This window comes from Furipterus horrens, unplaced genomic scaffold (assembly GCF_987537825.1).
Source record: "Furipterus horrens unplaced genomic scaffold, mFurHor1.1.pri manual_scaffold_7, whole genome shotgun sequence".
NCBI classification, from domain to species: Eukaryota; Metazoa; Chordata; class Mammalia; order Chiroptera; family Furipteridae; genus Furipterus; species Furipterus horrens.
In genome coordinates this window covers 106,713,766-106,733,548 of record NW_028327177.1, presented here as the reverse complement: position 1 = coordinate 106,733,548, position 19,783 = coordinate 106,713,766, and the positions used below count along the sequence as shown (strand labels likewise).

At 50.4% G+C, this 19,783-nt stretch overlaps 1 protein-coding gene across 1 annotated transcript in view; it reads right to left on the bottom strand.

The window, feature by feature from the left end:
- GRIP2 (glutamate receptor interacting protein 2) overlaps window positions 1–19,783 on the bottom strand; it is a 56,421-nt gene that overhangs the window by 21,558 nt on the left and 15,080 nt on the right. The window contains exons 2-9 of the mRNA XM_090284224.1: window positions 5,570–5,650; window positions 5,167–5,302; window positions 4,135–4,280; window positions 3,366–3,452; window positions 2,742–2,817; window positions 1,389–1,534; window positions 400–547; window positions 115–284 (exon numbers count right to left, since the gene is read on the bottom strand). Of these exons, the coding sequence (XP_090140350.1) occupies window positions 115–284; window positions 400–547; window positions 1,389–1,534; window positions 2,742–2,817; window positions 3,366–3,452; window positions 4,135–4,280; window positions 5,167–5,302; window positions 5,570–5,650 (990 nt within the window). The remainder of the gene's footprint in view (window positions 1–114; window positions 285–399; window positions 548–1,388; window positions 1,535–2,741; window positions 2,818–3,365; window positions 3,453–4,134; window positions 4,281–5,166; window positions 5,303–5,569; window positions 5,651–19,783) is intronic.

Here is a 19,783-nt window from a genome sequence, read left to right as displayed (position 1 = left end):
ACTAGTCACTTAACCCCTCTGTGCCTCACTGTCATTATCTGTACAACTGAACTAAGATAGTGTCCCCCTACTAGGATAACGTGATATGCCCTGAGACCCTGCAAGGGGACCCACCTGCCTCGGAGGGCTTCAGAGGCCGTCGACTTCGGGGCGCAGGCAGGATCTCCAGCTGCACTTTTTCTGGCACACTGGCCAGGAGCTTGGTGGCCTCAAGCAACGAACAGTGTTCCGTGCTGGTGCCGTCGATGGACAGGATGTGGTCTCCAGCATGCAGCGCTCCACTCCTGGCCGGGTCAGGTGGTGAAGGAGGGTGTGGCTGGGCTGGCCAGATGGAACTCTGGGTGGCCTCTACCCCTGCCTACCCCCCTGCGCTGTGGCAGTGCCCGGCGTGTGCCTCACCTGTCCACTACACTGGCCGGCTTGATGCGGTCGATGGTGATGACTGGCTTGTTGTGGTAGGAGCCGGTAGTGAGCGAGATCCCCAGTGCGGACCCCGGTGTCTTGGTTATTTCCACTATCAAGGGCCCTGACGCATTGGCCACGGTATCTGGAACATGGAAGGAAAGAAGAGTTTAAAATGCAAATACTAAGCACTTCCGTCCCTAGCCTCACTCTGCTCAGTTTAATACTTGTTGTCAGAGAGATCACTGTATCTATTTTACAGACTAGAAAACTGAGCTGTGCAGAGGTAAAAGCTTTCTTTGTCCAAGTTCATAGAGACACTGTGCAGCAGAGGAGGGGCAGGGATTCGGGTCTGAGGGGCTCTGGCCGCAAGGCTTTGCTAGACAAGACTGCTTTGCTCACATTCGGTGGAAGCCTGCTGTCTGCTGGCACTGAATTGTAGTGTCCACAGCAACCCCTCCCCACCTCAGAAAATGGCACCCCCATTGATCTGCCCAGTGGGTCAAAAACAAAACCTAGTTCTTTCTGCTCTTGGCTCTGACACCATGTCCAAATGTAAGCAAAGCGGGCCAGCTTGACTCTACCACATTTCCTGAATCCATTCCCAACTATGTTCCTCCCCAAGCACCAGCCTGGTCCAGCCACCATGGCCTTTCTCTCACGTGATGGCTGCAAGTTAGAGGACACCCCTCAGCCTTTCCCACCTCTCTCCCTAATTTTTTAATATTTGATTTATTCTGTTTACTGTCTGTCTCTCCCACCATCATGTCAGCTCCATGAGATCAGACTTCATGTGTACTGCCCTCAGCAGAATCCCTCAATACATCAGATAATGCCTGGTACATACTGTTTATTGCCCAGAGAGGCTAAGTGACCGGCCCGAGGTCACACAGCCTTTGCAGTGGTGAGGATCTGTGCCTACTGTCTCTTCCCCCAACCCTCAGGCCTCTTCCTACCCAGCCCTAGTGCTCAGGCCCCCAGCTCACCTGGAATGGCCACATCGTACTCCACCTGGAAGAGGGCTTCCTGGCTGCACTGCCGCAGAGTGGCCAGGGCAGCTGCATGGCTGGCCCCATGCAGTGGGATGCCATTAGCGCTGAGCAGCCTGTCACCCACCTTCAAAGAGCCCTCCCTGCATGGAAGGATCTGGTCAGCCACCCTGACCCAGCACCAGCACTGGGCACAGCCCTGCCGAGAGGCGTTGGGAGAGGGGGACACGGAGGACAGAGGAGGCGCGGGAGCGGGTGAAGGAGAAAGGCATGGACGGGTGAGGGAAGGGACGCGTGAGTGAGTGAAGGAATGAGCAACTACGCACGTGCCATTGAATATGTGAAGCGGGCAAGTGAAGGTGGGAGTCAGCTCCAACGTCACCCACCCCACTCGGTGCTTAAGGGGTTCAGTCCTAGCTGCCCCCAAGAATAGCAGCACTGGGGATGGCCCTGGAGGGCACCACCTCCCTCCTGTCCCGGATGTGGAAGAGAGCCAAGGGTCCAGAGAGGACGGCAGCCCTGCCAGGGCAACATGGCATCGGTGCTGGGGTGTCTGGATGCTTCTCACTGCTCATCACACTGTCCCCACCCTGGTTTCTCAGCAGTGATCTGTCCTGGTGACAAATGTGCCTGGGATCCAATTCATCAAGGGCCCCAGGGTGGGGCCCAAGCTGGGGTTCACTTCAGTTTGGGTCAAATCCCCACCCTGGAATGCCTGCCCCAGCAGGTGGCCAAAGCTATTTTGGGAGGTTCTATGAATAGCCTGTCACAGGGCCCTGTCCCAGGACAGATTTAGATTTCTGACAGGGCTTCTCTTTAAATGGCCAGGAATCTCCCACTGGGGACGTCAGGGGCTGGGAACTAGACATGTTCCTGCCCATATTTTCTCCTCTTGGCATCTCTGGGCAGCGCCGGGGTGGGCAGCGCAGCCAGGACTGGGGGTGGGGTGGGTGATGCTGAATTACAGAGGGCCGCAGCGACATAGATCCCCGTACCCCCAAATCCCTTACAGCAACTCTTAGGAGCTACGTGTTGGACCCATTCCCTGGAGGGGAAACTAAGGCCGGGGAAGGGAAGAGCAGCGTGACACCAGGGCTCGCTCTTCCCCTGGTCCCCTGAGACAACAGAATGTTGGGGAAGAAAGAGCTTGGGATCGCTCTCATTTGGGGTTTAGTCGTGGCTACATCAACAACTCCCTGAGTGACTATGGGCAAAGGGCCTCCCCTCTCTGAACCCCAATTCGCTCATCTAGAGAATGGGCACCATGGCCCCTGCTCTGCCTCCTTCACAAGGAACTGAGGTTGGTCCCTGGAGTGCGAGGCTGAAAGGTTTCCTCTGGCTCAGGCTCACCTGTCAGCCGGGCCCCCGGGTCGCACATAGGTCAGGACAAGTGGGCGACACTTGTGGCTGTCTTCATGGGCACCTCCTGGACAGAGTTCAAGTAAAGGCAGAAAATCAGCTACCCACACCTTCCCTGATGCCCAGAGGCCCTGACCCAGCCCCTAAGCTGGCTCCCTTAATTAATCTGTTTGAGGACCTTGTCCGCTCTTCACAGACCCCCACATGAGATGCTAACTGTAAATCCCATGTCCCGCCAGCCAGAGCTGGAGCAAAAAGTGGGAACATGACCACAGTCCTCCCCTTGTGTAATGGCTTGCTTCCCTTATCCTAGTTCCCTTTTTGCCCTGGTGGCTAGACAGCTCCAAACTTTGTTCCCAATCTCAACGGCAGCTTTCACCATCATTTTCTGATACAACTTTTCCCTCACACTCCCCTTAACCACGCACACGTCATTGCTTGGCCGAATTTTTCATTTTACACTGGGCTTAATGGTGCTGGGTGCTTTAAAGTCAGAAGCAAGATATAGATGATATATCATATTTGTATATAGATTCATTAAAGCAAAACAGAAAATGCACAGAATTAGATGAACAACTTTCCCGCCCCCAGGTCGAGGGTAACTGTTACACTGACCTCTGAGCACAAAGCCAAAGCTATTGCCCTCTTTGCAGAGGGAGACGTCCACTGTCTTTGAAATGATCCCCGGGTTGTTCTCAGGGGCTAGAGGAAAATGAGGGACGCCTTTAAGTCTCTCAGTCACACCACCAAGCTGGCCCATGTCCCCAAAGCTCATTCCAGGAGAGCTGGGTGACCAGTCAGAGATTACAGGGAAGACAGATTCTTCCCCATTTAACAGGCAGGACAAGTGAGGCCGACAGGGACTCTCTTCCTAATATCCACTTCATCCATCACCGGGAGGGAGGAAAGGGCCTGCCCACGCTCACACAGAGACGATGACAGACTCAGGCTTGAATTCATGGCTGCTGGGCTCAGGCCAGGGTTGAATTCCAGAGTTACCCAATTTTAAGACTTTAGTCCAACTTTGAATATTCAGAGCTAGGCCACTGTACACAGTTCAGGATGGTAGGGTAGGGAGAGCGGTAGTGCAGGGAACAGCTTATTCAGCCAATGTTCCCAAAACTTGCCTTAGTAAAGGAAAAAATCTGGAAACTAAATATGCAAAGTGAGAGTGGGTTCTAAACAGGGCCCTGCCGCCTCCTGGTGACAGCTTACTGCAGTCGCAGGCAAAGCCCCTAGGTGAGGTATGGATGTTTGCAGCCAGGCTCCAAGTCCCACCTACCCCATGTGGCATGATCCCCACCACCCAGGTCCTGGTGGGGAGGCAGCTGTGTCCACCCACAACCAAGGCAGTGGAGAAAGTTCCCCGTCCAAGGGCACCCACCGGGCGGGGGCAGCTCATACTCCACCTCCAGCACCACGCGCTCGCCCACATTCTTGAGCAGGGTGATGATCTCATCATGGCGGAGCCTGGTCAGGTGGATCCCGTTCACTGACCGAATGTAGTCACCCACGTTCAGCAGGTCACTCCTGGGAGCAAAGAGGCCAGAGCACATGCGTGGTGACGGGTGCCTGCATTTACACCCACCCTCCATTGAATCCTTACGTCCCCTGGATCCTCATTTACAGATGGGGACTTTAGGCTCAGAGAAGTCAGACAATGTCCAGGGTCACACAGAGTGAGGAGGAGAGCATGGATTCTAACCTACGCCTGTCTGACACCCAGGCCTGACCTTTTCCCTGATGCTGGTCTGCCTGCTTTTCCTCCTCTCGGGGGGCATCCTCAGAGCTCTACCCAGCTCCAGCCGAGCCCACAGAGGGGCCAGATCATCACCACCTTTGCTAGTCCCTAACACCATCCTGGGCTGTTCACCACTAATCATCTGCTCTGTTCAAATGAACACTTCTCAGTGTCGGCCCCATGCAGGCCCAGGGAGGCAGCAATGGAAAGGCTAACTCCCAGGTTTCATGGAACTCATGATCCAAGGGAGCCATGGAGGCACAACAATGGGAAAATTTAGTGCCACGTGTGCAGAAGTAGTGCTCAGGGCTGTGCGAGCGAGCAGCTGCCCCAGCCTGGGATTGGGGGCTTCCCAGAGGCAACGTGGAGGGATGAACAGGAGTCTGCCAGGAGGATGTCCTGGGGAATGGGACTGCCAGGCAGAGGGAAGTGCATGCGCAAAGGCCTGGAAGGCCTGGCAAGATGCAGCACTGTGGCCAAGTCAGCCCCTGATGTAAAGGGAAAGAGAAGTTGGGGCCTAGAGTCACAGCCCCCACTGGGGGGCTCCCTTTTGCAGACACCAAGCTCTTGGGTGCTTCTGGAAACAACAGCCTGATTGCTTTACCCAAAGCCCTAGAACATCTTCCACTGGTCTCTAACCCCCTCCTGCTGCCCCCACCCAGCCCCACTTCTCACCTGGCTGCAAGCCCCCCGGGTCTCAGGTTGGAGACCCTGGGCTTCCCATCTTTGTCGGTGCCACCTGAGATGGTCAGACCCAGCGTGCTGCCTTCTTTCTTCATCAGCTCCACCACGGTGACCCCTCGGAACTCCTCTGCTGACATATGGGGGGTGAGGAGACAGCATGAGCAATTTGGGGCCCCCAGCTCCAAGACAAGTGAGGCTAACACTTGGTAAGCAGGGCACTTGGCTGCATTACACTAGGTGAGATACCTCCTTTTTACAGAGGAGGATCAGAGAGGTTATGTGGTTGGTCTAAGGTCACAGAGCAAGTTAGCAGCACAGCCAATGCCGTCTGACCCCCACCCAGAACTCTCTGTGCCTCTAGGACAGAGAAAGAGGAAGGACAGGGGTTCATTACCTGGAATGCTCTGTCTGCGGCAAGCCAGGGCCACGTCGGCTCCTCCCACATCCTTGCCTCCTTTGGAGTAAGGCCCATCATCTGCAGGCAAGAAGGACAGAAAAGGCCCCAAGTTTCATTTTCATTTCCATTCAGGCAAATCCTCTGGCTTGGGAATCTTCCACTCCAGGGGTGTGGCCTGTAGGAGGGGTTCCTTCCTGCCACCGGCTCCACCTGTGTCACCTGGGGGATCCTTGTGGCTTCTCCTCCCAAGGGAGGATACATCTCTGCTCTTGCACTTAATAATATTCTTTTGAACATTCACCATATACTGGAAACTTCATAGCTCTTCTGCGTTTAACCATCTGCTCAGCCTCATGGGTGGTATTATTATGGGTAATATTATTCCACTGTATGCATAAGGAAGCTAAGGCCCAGAGAGGGACAACTCATGCCCATGGTCACACAGCGGGGGAATTATGCAATGTGGATTAGAACCCAGGTCTGCTGACTCTCCCACCTGGGGCTGCGTTCACACACCTGCTGGGAAAGGGAGCTTTTGCACACATGGGTAGGTGTCACAGCACATGTAAGACAATGCCGACCATTTGTGAACTCAATTTGAGTGAACCAGATTAGTGTTTCTTCACAAGGACTGCACTTTACAGTGTATGAACCATATTCTCAGACATTCTAGGCAGCCCACGGTAAGTCTGTCTACTTTAGCTTTAATTCTAGAAAATGCTCTCCCATTATTTCATCAATTGTTTTCTTCATCTCTATCTTTCGAAATGCTTAATAGATGTATTTTGGGACTTTCCACTTTATCCCCATGACCCTTCGCCCACCTATCATATTTCCTGTCTTTTTTTCTGGGATGTGCCTAATCTTCAAGGAAATCTATGATTTGTTGCTGGTTTTTTTTAACTTACTATGAAATTTTTCATACATTTCAAACATAAGTAAAGTACTAGAATATATAAGGCAGAGGTTCTCAAAGTGTGGTCCTCAGACCAGTAGCCCCTAGTGTCCCCTGAGAAGTTGTCAGAAATGTAAATTCTTGGGCCCCAGAACCTAGTAAATTGGAAACTTTGGGGGTGAAGTCTAGCAATCTGTGTGTGTTTTTTAGTATATTAATCTAACATTTTTATCCACTTTTTAAAATGTACACAAGGTCTGTCCAGAAGGTATCCAGCCATGTAATTTGAAAAATAGAAACATATATTGAAAAAGATACAAGAAACACTGTACATAGGACAATGATGCCTCAGACCCCTCCAAAGTAGGCACCTTGAGACCTCACACAGTTCTCCCAATCTCCATCAGCTTCCCTGTCGTACTTTCCTGGATCTCATCAACAGTCTGAAATCTCTTCCCTTTCAAAGGTGATTTTCATTTTGGGAAAAGCCAGAAGTCACAGGGCCCCAAATCAGGGCTGTAGTGGGGCTTAGTCACCTGGGTGATTTGATGTTGCACCAAAAAACTCTTCATGAGATGTCATGCGTGAGTGGGTGCACTGTCATGATGAAGCTACCAATCACAGGTTGCCCATAGCCGTGGCCTTCTGAATCATCCAAATACATTCCATGGAAGAACGTTCAAGTTTAATGTGAAATTTGATGCAGATTCGTTTCTCTACTTGCTCAGCCATTTTGAATGCGATGGCCACATAATACACATGCTCACTCAGCAGTGTCTACTGCCCCTACTGACTAGTACAGTGAAGTCATCATTGTTCACACATGCGCATTCCAGTCCACTCTCCTTGGCTGCCAGGTTACATCGTTGTCCTACAAACCATTCTTGTTATATTAACAGTGGCTGGGCTTTTCCAGACAGACCTCATATACATTTAAATTAATTTTCTGGTGTGTATTTCTATGGGTTTTGGGACATGTGTCCTACAATCAAGTTTTAGAACATTTCCATTGCCCCCCCCTCCAAATTCTCCCTTGCTCTTGCTTGTAGCTAGTCCCTCCCCAACCTCAGTGCCAAAAGCCCTGATCTGTTTTCTGTCTATATAATTTTGCCTTCCTTAGAATGTCATATAAATGCAATCATATGATATGTAAGCTTCTGAGTCTAGTTTCTTTCATATAGCACAATCTTTCAAGATCTATCCATGATGTTGAATGTATCAGTAGTTTGCGTCTTTTCATTGCTGAGTAGAGTTCCATTGCATGGATGCACCAGTTTGTTTAGCCATTCACCTGTTGAGAGACATTTCTACAGTTTCCAGTTTGGGGTGATTTTAAACAAAGCTGTAAGAAATGTTTGCATACAGGTTTTTGTTTGAGTATAAGTTTCCACTCCGCTCAGGTAAGTACCCATGCATGGGATTCTGGGTCATATGGTAAGGATGAGGTTAATTTTGTAAGAATTACACTATTTTGCTGCCCGCTAACAATGTGAGAGGGTTCCAGTTGCTTCACATTCTCACCAGCACTTGGCAATGTCAGTTAGGATTTTATTTTTTAATTTTAGTCATTCTAATAGATGTGTAGAGATATCTTAATTATAGTTTTAATTCACATTTGCCTAATGATGAACGCGTTCCCTTATTTGCCTTTTTGGTGAAGTGTCTGTGCAAAGCTTTTGCCCATGTTTAAATTGGGTTGTTTATTTTCTTGTTATTGAATTTTTATGTATTCTGGATACAAGTGTTTTGTCAGATGTAATCATTTATGTTTTGAAAAGCCAAGTGAGTCAGTGTCACACTGAAGTTTGAGAACCACTGATGTAATGAATCATATTTATCCAACATCTAGCTTTAATAATTATTAAAAATTTGTCATTTTACTCCATGTGTTTTTATTTATGCTGAAATATTTTAAAACAGACCCTAGACACAATGAAATTATACCTTTAAATATTCCAGTATGCATTAAAAAATAAAAAAATTTTTAAAATAGGAACATAGCAAAATAACATTATCCCACCTTACCAAATTAAAATAATTTCTTAATTATTAATTAATTAATAATTAATAATTAATTAAGAGAAAGAGAGGGAGAGAAGCATTGATTGGTTGTCTCTCATATACACCTTGACTGGGAACAGAACCCACAACCAGACATGTGCCCTGACTGGAATTGAAGCTGTGACTTTTCCCTTTGCAAGATGACACTCTACCAACTGAGCCACATTGGTCAGGGCCCAATTCCAAGGAATTTTTAATTTTTACAAGTACATTTTTGGTTTTGAAAGCTCTGTTTGGTTCTTTTGCTTATCTCCTTGTTTTCCTCTTATTTTCTTATGTTGTTCTTCCCTCGTCTATTACTGTTCCTTATGTACCTCTAACAGTTTAACATTTTTTCAACATTCACCTGTTATTCTATTTTTCTATTACCTCAAACTCTTGAGAGGTATTTCTGCTGTCTGATGGCATGCCCTGATGGTAGATTGTTTCCTCGTGTATTTGGTAATTGTTGGATTATGAGCTTATCTTTAGTGAAGCTTTATCGGTGGGAATTTTATTCAGCCTGGTTAAGGGAAGGTCCCTTCAGAGCCTGAGAGAATTTGTAATTCCTTCCCCGGGGTGCTTGCCAAAGCGTCATTACTCCGACACCAATGTTCACGTTAAGTTGTTGGCTCTAAGATTCTAGAGCCATGGAGGTAGTGTAAATCATAAACTTTAACGAAAACAAGGGGCAAACCTCAGATCAAATTCTCAAAGGAGTCCACTTGGAGCTCAGCCAAGACGTAGAAACTTTTGTTTTACCTCCCTGGTAGATGAGTGATATTTTCCAAGTCCCCCCTTTCACTGAGGGTATATCTTTTTCAAAGTCCTAGCTTTATGTTGGGTTATCAGTTCCAACTAGGGAAGGTTCAAGGCATCCTGTCCTGTTCCCCTAAGCTATTAAAACCCAGGCCCTTGGTTATCAGACCAGAAAATACCCCCATTCATGCTGCCACCCCAATAGGGACGCATCAGCAGCAGTTAATACTCATCCTGTTGGTTTTCAGTTTTTCATTTTTTGATTGGAAATGCATTGAATGTGCAGATAAATTTGTAGAAAATGAACAACTTTAAATATTGAATCTTCTAGTTGATAAACATTATATCCTTCATTTATTTTTGTTTTAATTTCTCCCAAGAATATTGAGTATTTTCACAAGTAAAAGTCTTATATCTTTTTTATTAAATGTATTCCTAGATATTTGCAGTGTTTTAATGCTATCATAAATGGAATTGTTTTTCAAATTTTATTTTCTAATTAGTTGTTGCTAGTATATAATAGTAGTTGATTTTATATTCTGACCTTTAAAATCCACGCATTAAAGGTAATAGTTTATCTGTGGTTTTGTTTGGATTTCCTGTCATCTGTGAATAATGACAGCTTTATTTGTTACTTTCTAGCCCTGGCTGGTTTGGCTCAGTGGATTGAGCGTCGGCCTGCGAGCTAAGTGTCGCTGGTTCGATCTTCCAGTCAGGGCACATCAGAGAAGGAAAACTCTGACTCCAAAAAACCTCCGCTGCCTTGCGGCATACCTCTTCAGGGGAAAGGCTAAGGGAGTAAACCCCGACAGAAAATCCGGAGCCAGAGTCCCTAAGGCGGTTTGACGTTGTAGTCAACACCGGCAACTCCTGCGGCGCACCTGAAACCAAGCTGTATTGACTCTGTCTTTCCCTTGGACCCTTCAGCTGCGAAGAGAGGGGGGGTCTGCTGCCTGGGCAACAGCAGACCCTCCATATCACCCTGCCCAGGCTCTGTAGCTTCAGCTTCACTGGAGAGGACACCCCAGCGTCATCGCAAGATGTCGATTCAACACGGGAGGAGACAGATACCGTGTCACTCCCGAGTCGGACTGCACAGCCATTCTCGGCGGTGCAGATAGACTCTTAAGAAGCTACACCATCGTCTCTCGAGACGGACGGCTGCCGACGATTTGTTACTTTCTGACCTTCATACTTTTTGTTTTACTCTCCTTATTGCCCTGGCCACACCTCCAGTACCGAGGTGATAGAAGAGGTTATACAGACCATCCTGATCTCCTTTCCAGCTCACTCTCTTCATTTCCTGTGAGTTCATTTGAAGCTAGTTTTCAGGCTTCCTGCTTCCCTGCAGCATCCCCTTGTTTTATGCACTGTGCACGCTCTGGATTCTCCTCTATGTCCTGATAGGAGAAGGGAAGGCTACTCATATATTGTGTACCAGCCGCGCCCTGTGCACACCACCCACGCTACCTCCTTTTCCTCCTCCACTTCTCAGTGACCCTGGGAGGAGGCAGGTGTTCCCATCATGCCCATCTGACAGATAAGGAAAATGAGGTTCAGAGCAACACAGCAGAATCACTGGCCAAGGGGGCCTCTGCAGAGCCAGGGCCAGACCCAGGCCCTTTCACCAACTCCACCCCATGCTCTATGCTTCCTTGACCAGCTTATTTTTTCATGTTCCTTCTCCAAGTCCTTTCTCAGCACTGAACTAGATGGGCAAGGACAACTAACAAACCATCAAGCTGGTGGGCTTCCCGTGCTGCCTCAGGAGGCCACCCCTCCCAGGTACCAGATCTGCACCGTGGGCTTCTGCTGCTCCCTCAGGCCTCACCTGAGCCTGCACAAACCCCTCAGCCAACTCACAGGCCCTTGGAGAATAACCCACCTGCCACCTGTGGGCTCAGGGCTCAGCCTGGCCTGAGTTCATATTCTGGCTCAGCCATTCACCAGCTGTGGGAATATCACTCTTCTCCCCTCAGCAGCCTCCTGGCCATAGCAAGACCTAACCCACAGGCCCCATCGCCTCTCCTCACTCCTGAGAGGAGGCATGAGAAAGAAGGGCTGGAGAGGAATCAGACTTGTCAGGGACAGAGGCCACTTACCCCATCCCAGCCAGGTCCTTTCCTGAAGGGAAAGATCAGATGAGAATTCAGTCAGCAGTGGAGTCAGTCTGGGTCAAGATCAGGACTCAGCCTGGGCCAGGGTCAGGGCTCCATGAGAACCAGGGTCCAGTCTATAGCAGGTTTCTCGCCTCCACACTATTGACATTTTTGCTGACCTTTCTCATGTGGTGGGGGGCTCTCTTCTGCATTGTAGGCTGTTTAGCAGTATTCCTGTCCTCTGACCACTAGATGCCAGTAGCACCCCACCCCAGTAGTGACAACCCAAAATGGCTCCAAAGGTTGCCAGTGTCCACTGGGGGAGCAATATTGCCCCCCACTGAGAATTACTGCTCTAGAGTCAGGCTTGCAGCTCAGGCTAGGGTCAAGGTTGCAGCTCAATCTGGGTCTAACAGCCTAAGTACCTTCACCACCTGCAGCTCTAACTACTGAGAAACATTCTTGCTCCTCCCTCCCTCCCCTCAGACAGACCAGGGCCAGACTCACTCTGCTTGCCTGAGGGTGGTAAACAATGAATCAAATAGCAGTTGAACCCAGAATCATTTCTAGGGCCCCTGGAGTTGGGGCCCCAGCAGCTCTGTTCCCCCCTATGCCCCCAGGCCCCCTGTTCACATCAACCAGCAACGATTTAGGCAACATTCCATTAAGTATAATGCCTCCCATTACAGTTCCCTAACTCGCACTTCATTTAGATGTAACAAGATGTTTCTGAGCTAATAAAATTAGTAAGACTGGGTTATATCAACTAGGTGACAGTGAACTTCTCTGGTATTTCATGAGGGCAATCCTGGAATTAAAATCTATCTTGCCCTGACTGGTGTGGCTCAATTGATTGGGCATCATCCTGCAAAGCAAAAGGTCGCTGGTTCGATTCCTGATGAAGGCACATACCTGGGTTGTGGGTTTGGTCCCTGGTTGGGTCCCTGGTCGATGTTCCTCTCCCTCTCTTTCTCTCTCCCTTCCCCTCTCTCTAAAAATAAATCAATAAAATATTTTATAAATAATTTTTTAAAAAATCTGTCTTATCCTGTGCAAATGAGATTCTGCCACTGGACAACAATCCTTCTGTCCTGGGCTGTCCTGGGAAGATCAAAGATAAGTTTGCTAGCTCCAGGTTTATGAATCTGGGGGTAGAGGAGGGGGAGATTATTTCTTAAGGAAAGGAAGAGGAAGCTTAGGATCAAGTCTGCCAAGTTCAGAGCAGTAGGATCCCAGAGAATAGAGTGGAACCACAGTGGTTTAAAGGTGGAGTTTTGAGCCCTGATATTGAAAACAAAGATTGAGAGACTTAGACTGAGGGTCAATGGGATCTCCAAATGCAGGATTTTGAAGCAAAGAATGCAGGATGCTGGCTGCTGAAGGCCAGGACCCATCTTCTGAGGGGTCTCTGTGGAAACCTCCAAGTTTGTCCTCTGCCCTCTTTTTCCCCATCCCAACATTTAGATCTTGCTCTAGTGAACCACTAAGTGCTTGAGTTGCAATGATACCCTTGGGACAAATGAGGTGCATGGGTCTGCTGGTGTCAAGATGGAGTGGCCCCAACTGCCTCCTTCTACCATTTTTGGCTGGCTTTGAGCTCAGGCTGTAAGCCATCTCTTCTCCAGCAGCCAGATGGGCCTGACCGTGGGCTACAAACCAGGATTCATACACCTGCGTGTAAAGGGTCAGTGGGCAGCAAGTGAGGGCTTGAGAGACTCTTCCCTAGGGAAGGCACGTGCATTTCAGGATGTGGCCTTGACCTTGACAGACATGACTTCTGGTTATGGAAGACACACGGCCATATTTAGAAAGGCACCCATAAGGAATGCTACAATGTTTGCTGATTCCTGTTTAGCGAGGACATAGCATCCTACTGTCATGAGCATCCTTGGGTGGGGGTAGGGGAGCTGAGGCAGCATATAAACTAAGAATCAAAGCATGGCCAAGATTACCCATTGACTGCATGACTTCAGTCTCTATTTCTCCACCTGTAAAAAGGGGGGTTTATCCTCGCCTCCCCATCGCTAGTTCTAGCCAGCCCATGCTTGAGAATTTGAAGAAATTATTTTATTTATAGAAATCCCCACGGGGGTTCAGGCCCCAGTACCCCTCCCTCAGAGAACAAGCTCACTCTTTCCCACTCTCTTTTTTGTTCTGGGACCTGGTAATTACATGCTTAGAGATGAAGGCTTTTCAAAAACATCTTTCCCACCAATTTTCAGCTGGAAACATGCATAAAAAACAGAGATATTTTTATCCACGCGTTTCTTTTTTCCTGTCTCCTCCTTCCAGCAATGGGCAATTATGAGCTTTTGCCTTCAGTCCATCCATCCAGTAAGAACTTGCTTCAGAGGGAAATTCATTTCCGCAGTGAAGCCGGTCAGTCATCCCCACGAATGTGGGCGGGGTGAGTGGGGGAGCAGAAGGGAGAGGTGCTGTACCCAGCAAGGCCATGTACACCTGGTCCCCAGCCCCACGCTGTGCCCAGAGTCGGTGGGTGGGTTTCTTTTTCATTTTATTTCTCTTGAAAGCTTTGCTAATTTGCCTTCATTATCTCTGTCTCTCTGGAGCCCCAGGGAGCTACTGAGCTTTAACAAAGGCAAAAGGAAGTCAGCCCTGAGCCAGGATGCCTTTGCCCCGACCCCGCCTAAGGAGGAGGAGGGCGCTGGGAGGGGCTGTAGACTCAGCCTTGATTGATGCCTGATTCTGTGGGCGTTTATGGGGGGTGTGGGGAGGCTGAGAAAATAAATGCCCAGAGACTCAACTTGGGGCAAACAAGAAATGACAAAGAGCCACCTGTAGGGCCAGCCCCTCCCCCATGTACTGATGGCTTGACCCTGGGTCCAACCATCACATTGTCCATGGTAGCCCATTGCCAGCTCTCCGAGGGAACCTGCTGCAGCACTCCCGGTGCTCGGCCACTGCGAGGTAAGTGGAAGGATGGACTTTGGACTTAGGCCACCTTCAGATTCTGATTCGAAATCTACTGCTGACTGGCTAAGTGATCTGGGTCAAGTTACTTCTCTCTGACCCCTGGGCTTCTCTGCACAGCTGCCCACCTCTGGGGTTGGTGAGAGGAATCAAGGAGATTATGTGGTACCCAGAAACCATGAAATGTGACAGAGGTTATCTCCTTGGCCCCTTCACTCCCCACGTTAGAAAGGTTTTCCTAGATTAATAATGGTAATGAGGCAGGATAGTAAGGAGGTGGAAAATTTCTTGGCAGGTGGAATGGGGAAACTGAGACAGAGAGCTGCACAAACTGGCTGAGCAATGTACAGCCAGACACAGAAGATAACATCTAGGCCTCAGATGTATTTCAGCTCCAGACCTAGAAAAGCAGTAAAACCAGGCAGGTGATGCCACAGTTGGCATCAGGACCAGCTTCGATGACTAATGACCCCTGCCCTGAACCAACCAATCAGTGGAGACCACAACCCTGAAAGGACACAACTGGAAAGCTGATGAATATTCTCTTGAGGTTCCCCCTAAGACCTCCCCTAAAGCCCCAGCCTTTAAAACCCCCAAGCTGAAGGACCCAGCCATGCTGTCTCTCCAGGAGCATCCCAGCCCCTTTGCTTCCCCTCGTCCTCCCCCACAGCTGCATCTTCTGAGCTCTAAGGGTCTCCACAAGACGTGCAAGCAGGGAAGCAATGCGCAGCATTAGCTTGTCCATCTGGGGCTAACAGCCTGAACCTGTCTCCAAGGCCCCCTTTTCTCTGACTTCTCAGTGAACCAAAGCAGCCCCACCTAGGCTCTCCTGTTGCTTCTTCTATCCTAAGCCCTCCCTTGTTTCACTGTCCCGGCTTTAAATAAATGTACTCAAAATCACCTGGACTGGTGTTGTGAAATCTTTCCTGCTCAAAGTCAAGAACCCACACATTACCAGCCACCCTGAGGCAGACCTGCTAAGGGCTGGGGTCCCTTTCCGGTAACAGTAACAACTCTTACTGGTTAAATGCTGGATATTGTGCTATGTGCTTCATAAGCGTAATTCCATTTAATCCTCAGCACTTTCTGAGGTGATATGATTGTTATTCCCATTTGAAAGATGGGGAAATTGAGGCACAGAGAGGTTCAGTGACTTCCCACTGTAAGGAGTAGGGCCAAGATTTGAACTTAGGCCATGTCCTAAGAACTTTAAAATTATTATCACTTCATAGTCATGATAATCTTATGTGGTCGGTACCATTACCATCCCGATTTTATAGCTGAAGAAACTGAGGCACAGAGAGGTTTACACGCCCAGGGTCACACAGCTTCTAAGTGGCAGAGCCAGAGGGCCCCTTCCTACCTCCCCTTCCCACCCTATGACAGACCCTGGCTGACTCAGGGATAATGCCAGTGGCCCCAGCACCTTTGGGAACTCCCCACGAATAACGTCCCTCTGGCCATCCCAGCTGGACATTATATATCTTAGCTGGTTCTGCTCGCAATGGCAGCCCCACCCACACAGCTGACAAGCCTCCCTAGAAGCCTGCCTCTCGCGGGGGAGGGAACATGGAAAGATCAGCGCTGCCACAGGGTGACCCCTCATTCTGTTCAATGCCTGCTTTGAAGGGAAACAAGAGGAAAAAATATCAATAGATTTAAAAAGTAGACTCCTGATTCATTCAGTGCCAAGAATTGCGAAAGAAAAGGAACATGGAAGAGGAGCCGTGGGTGTGGGGCCCCTCCCTGCGCCAGGCCTGCTCTGAGCACTTCATAGGCCCTGAACTCAGTTAACACCACCAAGAATTATCCGATGATCCCCTTTTACAGACGAGGAGACTGAAGCCCAGAGAGGCCACTCAGCTGGTGAGCTGCTGAGGAAGGACTGGAATTCAGGCCTTTCTGGCCCCCACATCAGACCACATCCTTAACCCTCAGCTTTGCTCTATCTCATTCACAGTAGCGTAAGGGACCCCAAGTGCAGGGCACCCCAAAAGGCAGTGCTGGCCTCTGGGAGGCCCCCTTCCCCACCCCCCCGCTAACCGTCCCCCGTCAGGGCTCAGACACCCACAGGCAGGGCACCTCAGGGCTACCGGGAACCACGGGCATGACCGGGAGAGCTCACCAGCCCTGTAACCCCCTTCCACACGGTGTGTGGAGCCCCGGGCCCTGGGTGGGAACCACACACGTGCAGACATCCCCTCCATGGGGCACGGTGGCCCCGACATCATCTGGGATGAGGTGCAGGCTCAAGGCGGGCCTTGGCCCTCTGCCTTCCGAGTCTGTGCTCTCCTGCCTCACTCTGAAACCAGCAATATCAGGGAGCATGACCTCAAAACTGAGTCACCACAGAACCATTTTATTTCCCAACAGTGGTTGCCTGGAACAGTAAAGACTCAGTTCACCCCGTTGAGTGTAAAAATTCTCATCACAGTCCCTCAGCCTCCCTGACCTCACCTCCTTCCTCATAGTCTCCCCTTTGCCAGCTCCATCCCAACACACAGTTCTCCTAGCTGTTCCACCTCTCAGACGCATGCCCACCCCAGGGCCTTGGCACTGGTTATTCCCTCTGCCCAGAATGTTCTCTCTCAGACATCCACACAGTTGCCTCCCTCACCTCCTTCAGGAAATGTCACCTTCTCAGGGAGGTCTTCCCTCATCAGCCTGTTTGAACTTAACAACTGTATCCTGACCCCTCCAATACCTCCCATCACTTCCCTTCCCTGCTTAATTTTTCCTCATAGCATTCAATGCCATCTAACACACCTAATTTTTTTTAACTTAGTGATCTTTACTATCTGCCTCTGCCCCACTAGGGAGTGGGAATCAAAGAGGTAGAATAAATGGCTCAAGGTTATAGAATCAAGAAGAGGCAGTGGCAGGACGTGAAGCCAGGACTCCCTGGCTCTTGGCCGTGGCCTCCATGGTCTCCATGGTGTGGAGCCTGGGGATTCCCCATGGCTGCAGCCCCTGCTGTAGAGAAGGAGGTTTGGCCTGCCCAAGGGTCCAGGTGGTTCTGGTGAGCGTTCCCTCAGAGGAGTGGGAAGCCCAGGCCATAGTAGAGGGACCCCAAACACACACACACACACACACACACACACACACACACACGCTGCCCAAGCTTTCCCAGTCCTGGCTGGATGGCAAGTGCTCACTCAGACCTAGCAGGCTTTGGGAACAAAAACCACTTTGTGGCCTGGAGTCAGAAAAGAGTGAACACTAGGAAGGAGTGAGGAAGTTCCTGCCAAAATCTGTGTTCATGTTTGCTGTGCATCCCAGCCTCTGTTACATCCTTTCCCGCAAGGGCTTGGGGTTAGATGGGGGGACAAACAAGACTCCCAGGAGCAGGAATGGACATGGTCAGGGTACAGGCGGAGAAAGCCCTCATGCAGGCAGGAGTCCTTTGGGGCAGAGAGGGCACTGGGCAGTGTGTTCCACAGACCCCAACCCCAAGCCAGTGTTCACGGAGGAGGCCTAAGAGTGGCCTGACTTCTCAGGGCCTCAGCCTTCCCTGCAAAATGTGGAGGGTATATGGGGTAGCCAGCTGTTGGCTGCCCTGTCCCCCTGCTCTTGGGGGAGGCCACGGGAGCAGGTCTGTCCAATCAGAGAGAGAGCGCCAATGATTTGTCACGAGAGGATGTGTGATCCAAGTGGGCTGACAAAAGCAGGCCATGGGACGTTTGCTGAAACCCTTGGAAACAGTCCTTTCTTGGGGAGAACTGAGCTAGTTAACCTAACGCTTGAAAGTACTTTGGGCCCTCTGGAGAAGAAACAGTCTGCCTGGAAATGAAACTCACCTAAAGAGAAGCAGAAACCTAGTGTCCTAGCAATGTTAACTGAGCACCTGGATCCTGCTATGCCTGAAGCTGCTGCTTCTTTGGAATTTTTCTTGAAAAGCGCCTTGGCACTGACACCAATTGAGGCAGGTATGACCATGAGGAAACTAGGTGGGGGCTGTGGTGGTGCGGGTGGGGGTCAAGTAAGTCATCAGCGAGACAAAAAGTCAGGGAGATCAAGAAGGGCCTTGAATGCCAGGATAAGGAGCTGTAATCAGATCTGAGTTTTAGCAAGCTCCCTCCCATGGCAGCATGGGGAGAGAGGAGGAGGTCAGGAGGCCAGGGAGGAGACTGAGCAAAGGTCCAGGCAGGCAGTGCTGCAGCCTGAGCCTGGGTGGAGGCAGAGGAGCATGAGGAAGGAAGGGAAGACTCCTCCCTGCCAATGCCCCACTGCCCTTGTGGCCCTGACCACCACAGGATGCGGTGACTCCACTCACCTGGGCCTTAGATCAAGAGAGTAGAAGTGTGCAGACCAGGAAGGCAGTGCCTCCATTTATAGTGCCGTTGCCAGGAAAGGGCCAGAGCAGACCACGTAGGGTCAAAGTCCAGTTTTGCCCCTGCTGGCTCTGTAGCCTTGGACAAATCCTGTAACACCTCTATGCCTTAGTTTCCCCAACTGTAAAATGGGAAGAATAAATAGTCTCGAGCTCACAGTGTTGTGAGGATTAAATGAGAAAATGCACAGAGAGCTTAGAACGGAGTAAGACCTGACTGGCACAGAGTAAGATCGCAACAGCTGTCAGCTATTATTGCTTCCATTATTGTTATGTGAGGGCCTGGGGGTAACCCTGCCTCTGCCCTTGCCATGGGTGGGAAGATGGGAGCCTAAGTTCACTGAGTCTTCAGAAGCAGGGTGGGGAGCTCTGCTGTAGTCATGTGTGTGCCAATTCCAAGTCAGTCTCTGTGTTGTAGCTGCGGAGCCTGGGGAGAGCGCCAGGTCTGTGCCTCGGTTTCCTCACCTGCCCACTGGGGCTGCAGTCCCTCCCTTTGGAGTAGTTGTAAGGCAGTAAAGTCAAGAGTATATTGAGTAGGAGAAGGGGTTGATAAGGGTGGCCGCGGGGCACAGAGTGAAGGATGATCTGGTCCTGGGCTCCTCAAAAGCTCCCTGTTGCGGGGCTTGGGTAAGCAAGGCCAGCCCAGCAGGCTAAGGCTAGAGAGCTAGATGTATAGATGGATGGATGGACGGAGCAACTATGCAGCCCCAGAGCCCTTCCCTGAGTCCCAGTCCTGACCCACCCAGGAATGTGGCAGCTGTGTGACACCCCACTGCATCCCCAGAGCCCCACTAACTAGACACCCGGCCAGGGCTTCTTCTTCCTGCTGCAAGGTCCAGGAGCACCCTCTCAGACCTCTGGGCGAGGAGCTCGTGCCTATGGGCTCAAGCCAAGGTGGATGCCCGCCCTGGGCCCCCAAGGGGCTGGGCACTGCCCTCGGGAGCTCCAGACCTGCCTGCTGCCCTTGCCGTGCTGGACAGCCCAGGGAACTCAGCGCCTTGCTGCAGGACAGCAGCCAGGGTCAGACAGACAGCCCTGTCACCTGCTCCCCCTGGCCAGGTGTCCGCCCCTGCACTCTTTCGAAGCCCTGGGTCTCTGGGGAGTGGCAGTCCCAGTCTTAGCCATCCCAGTCCCAGTCCCCTTTCAGGCAGGAGTTC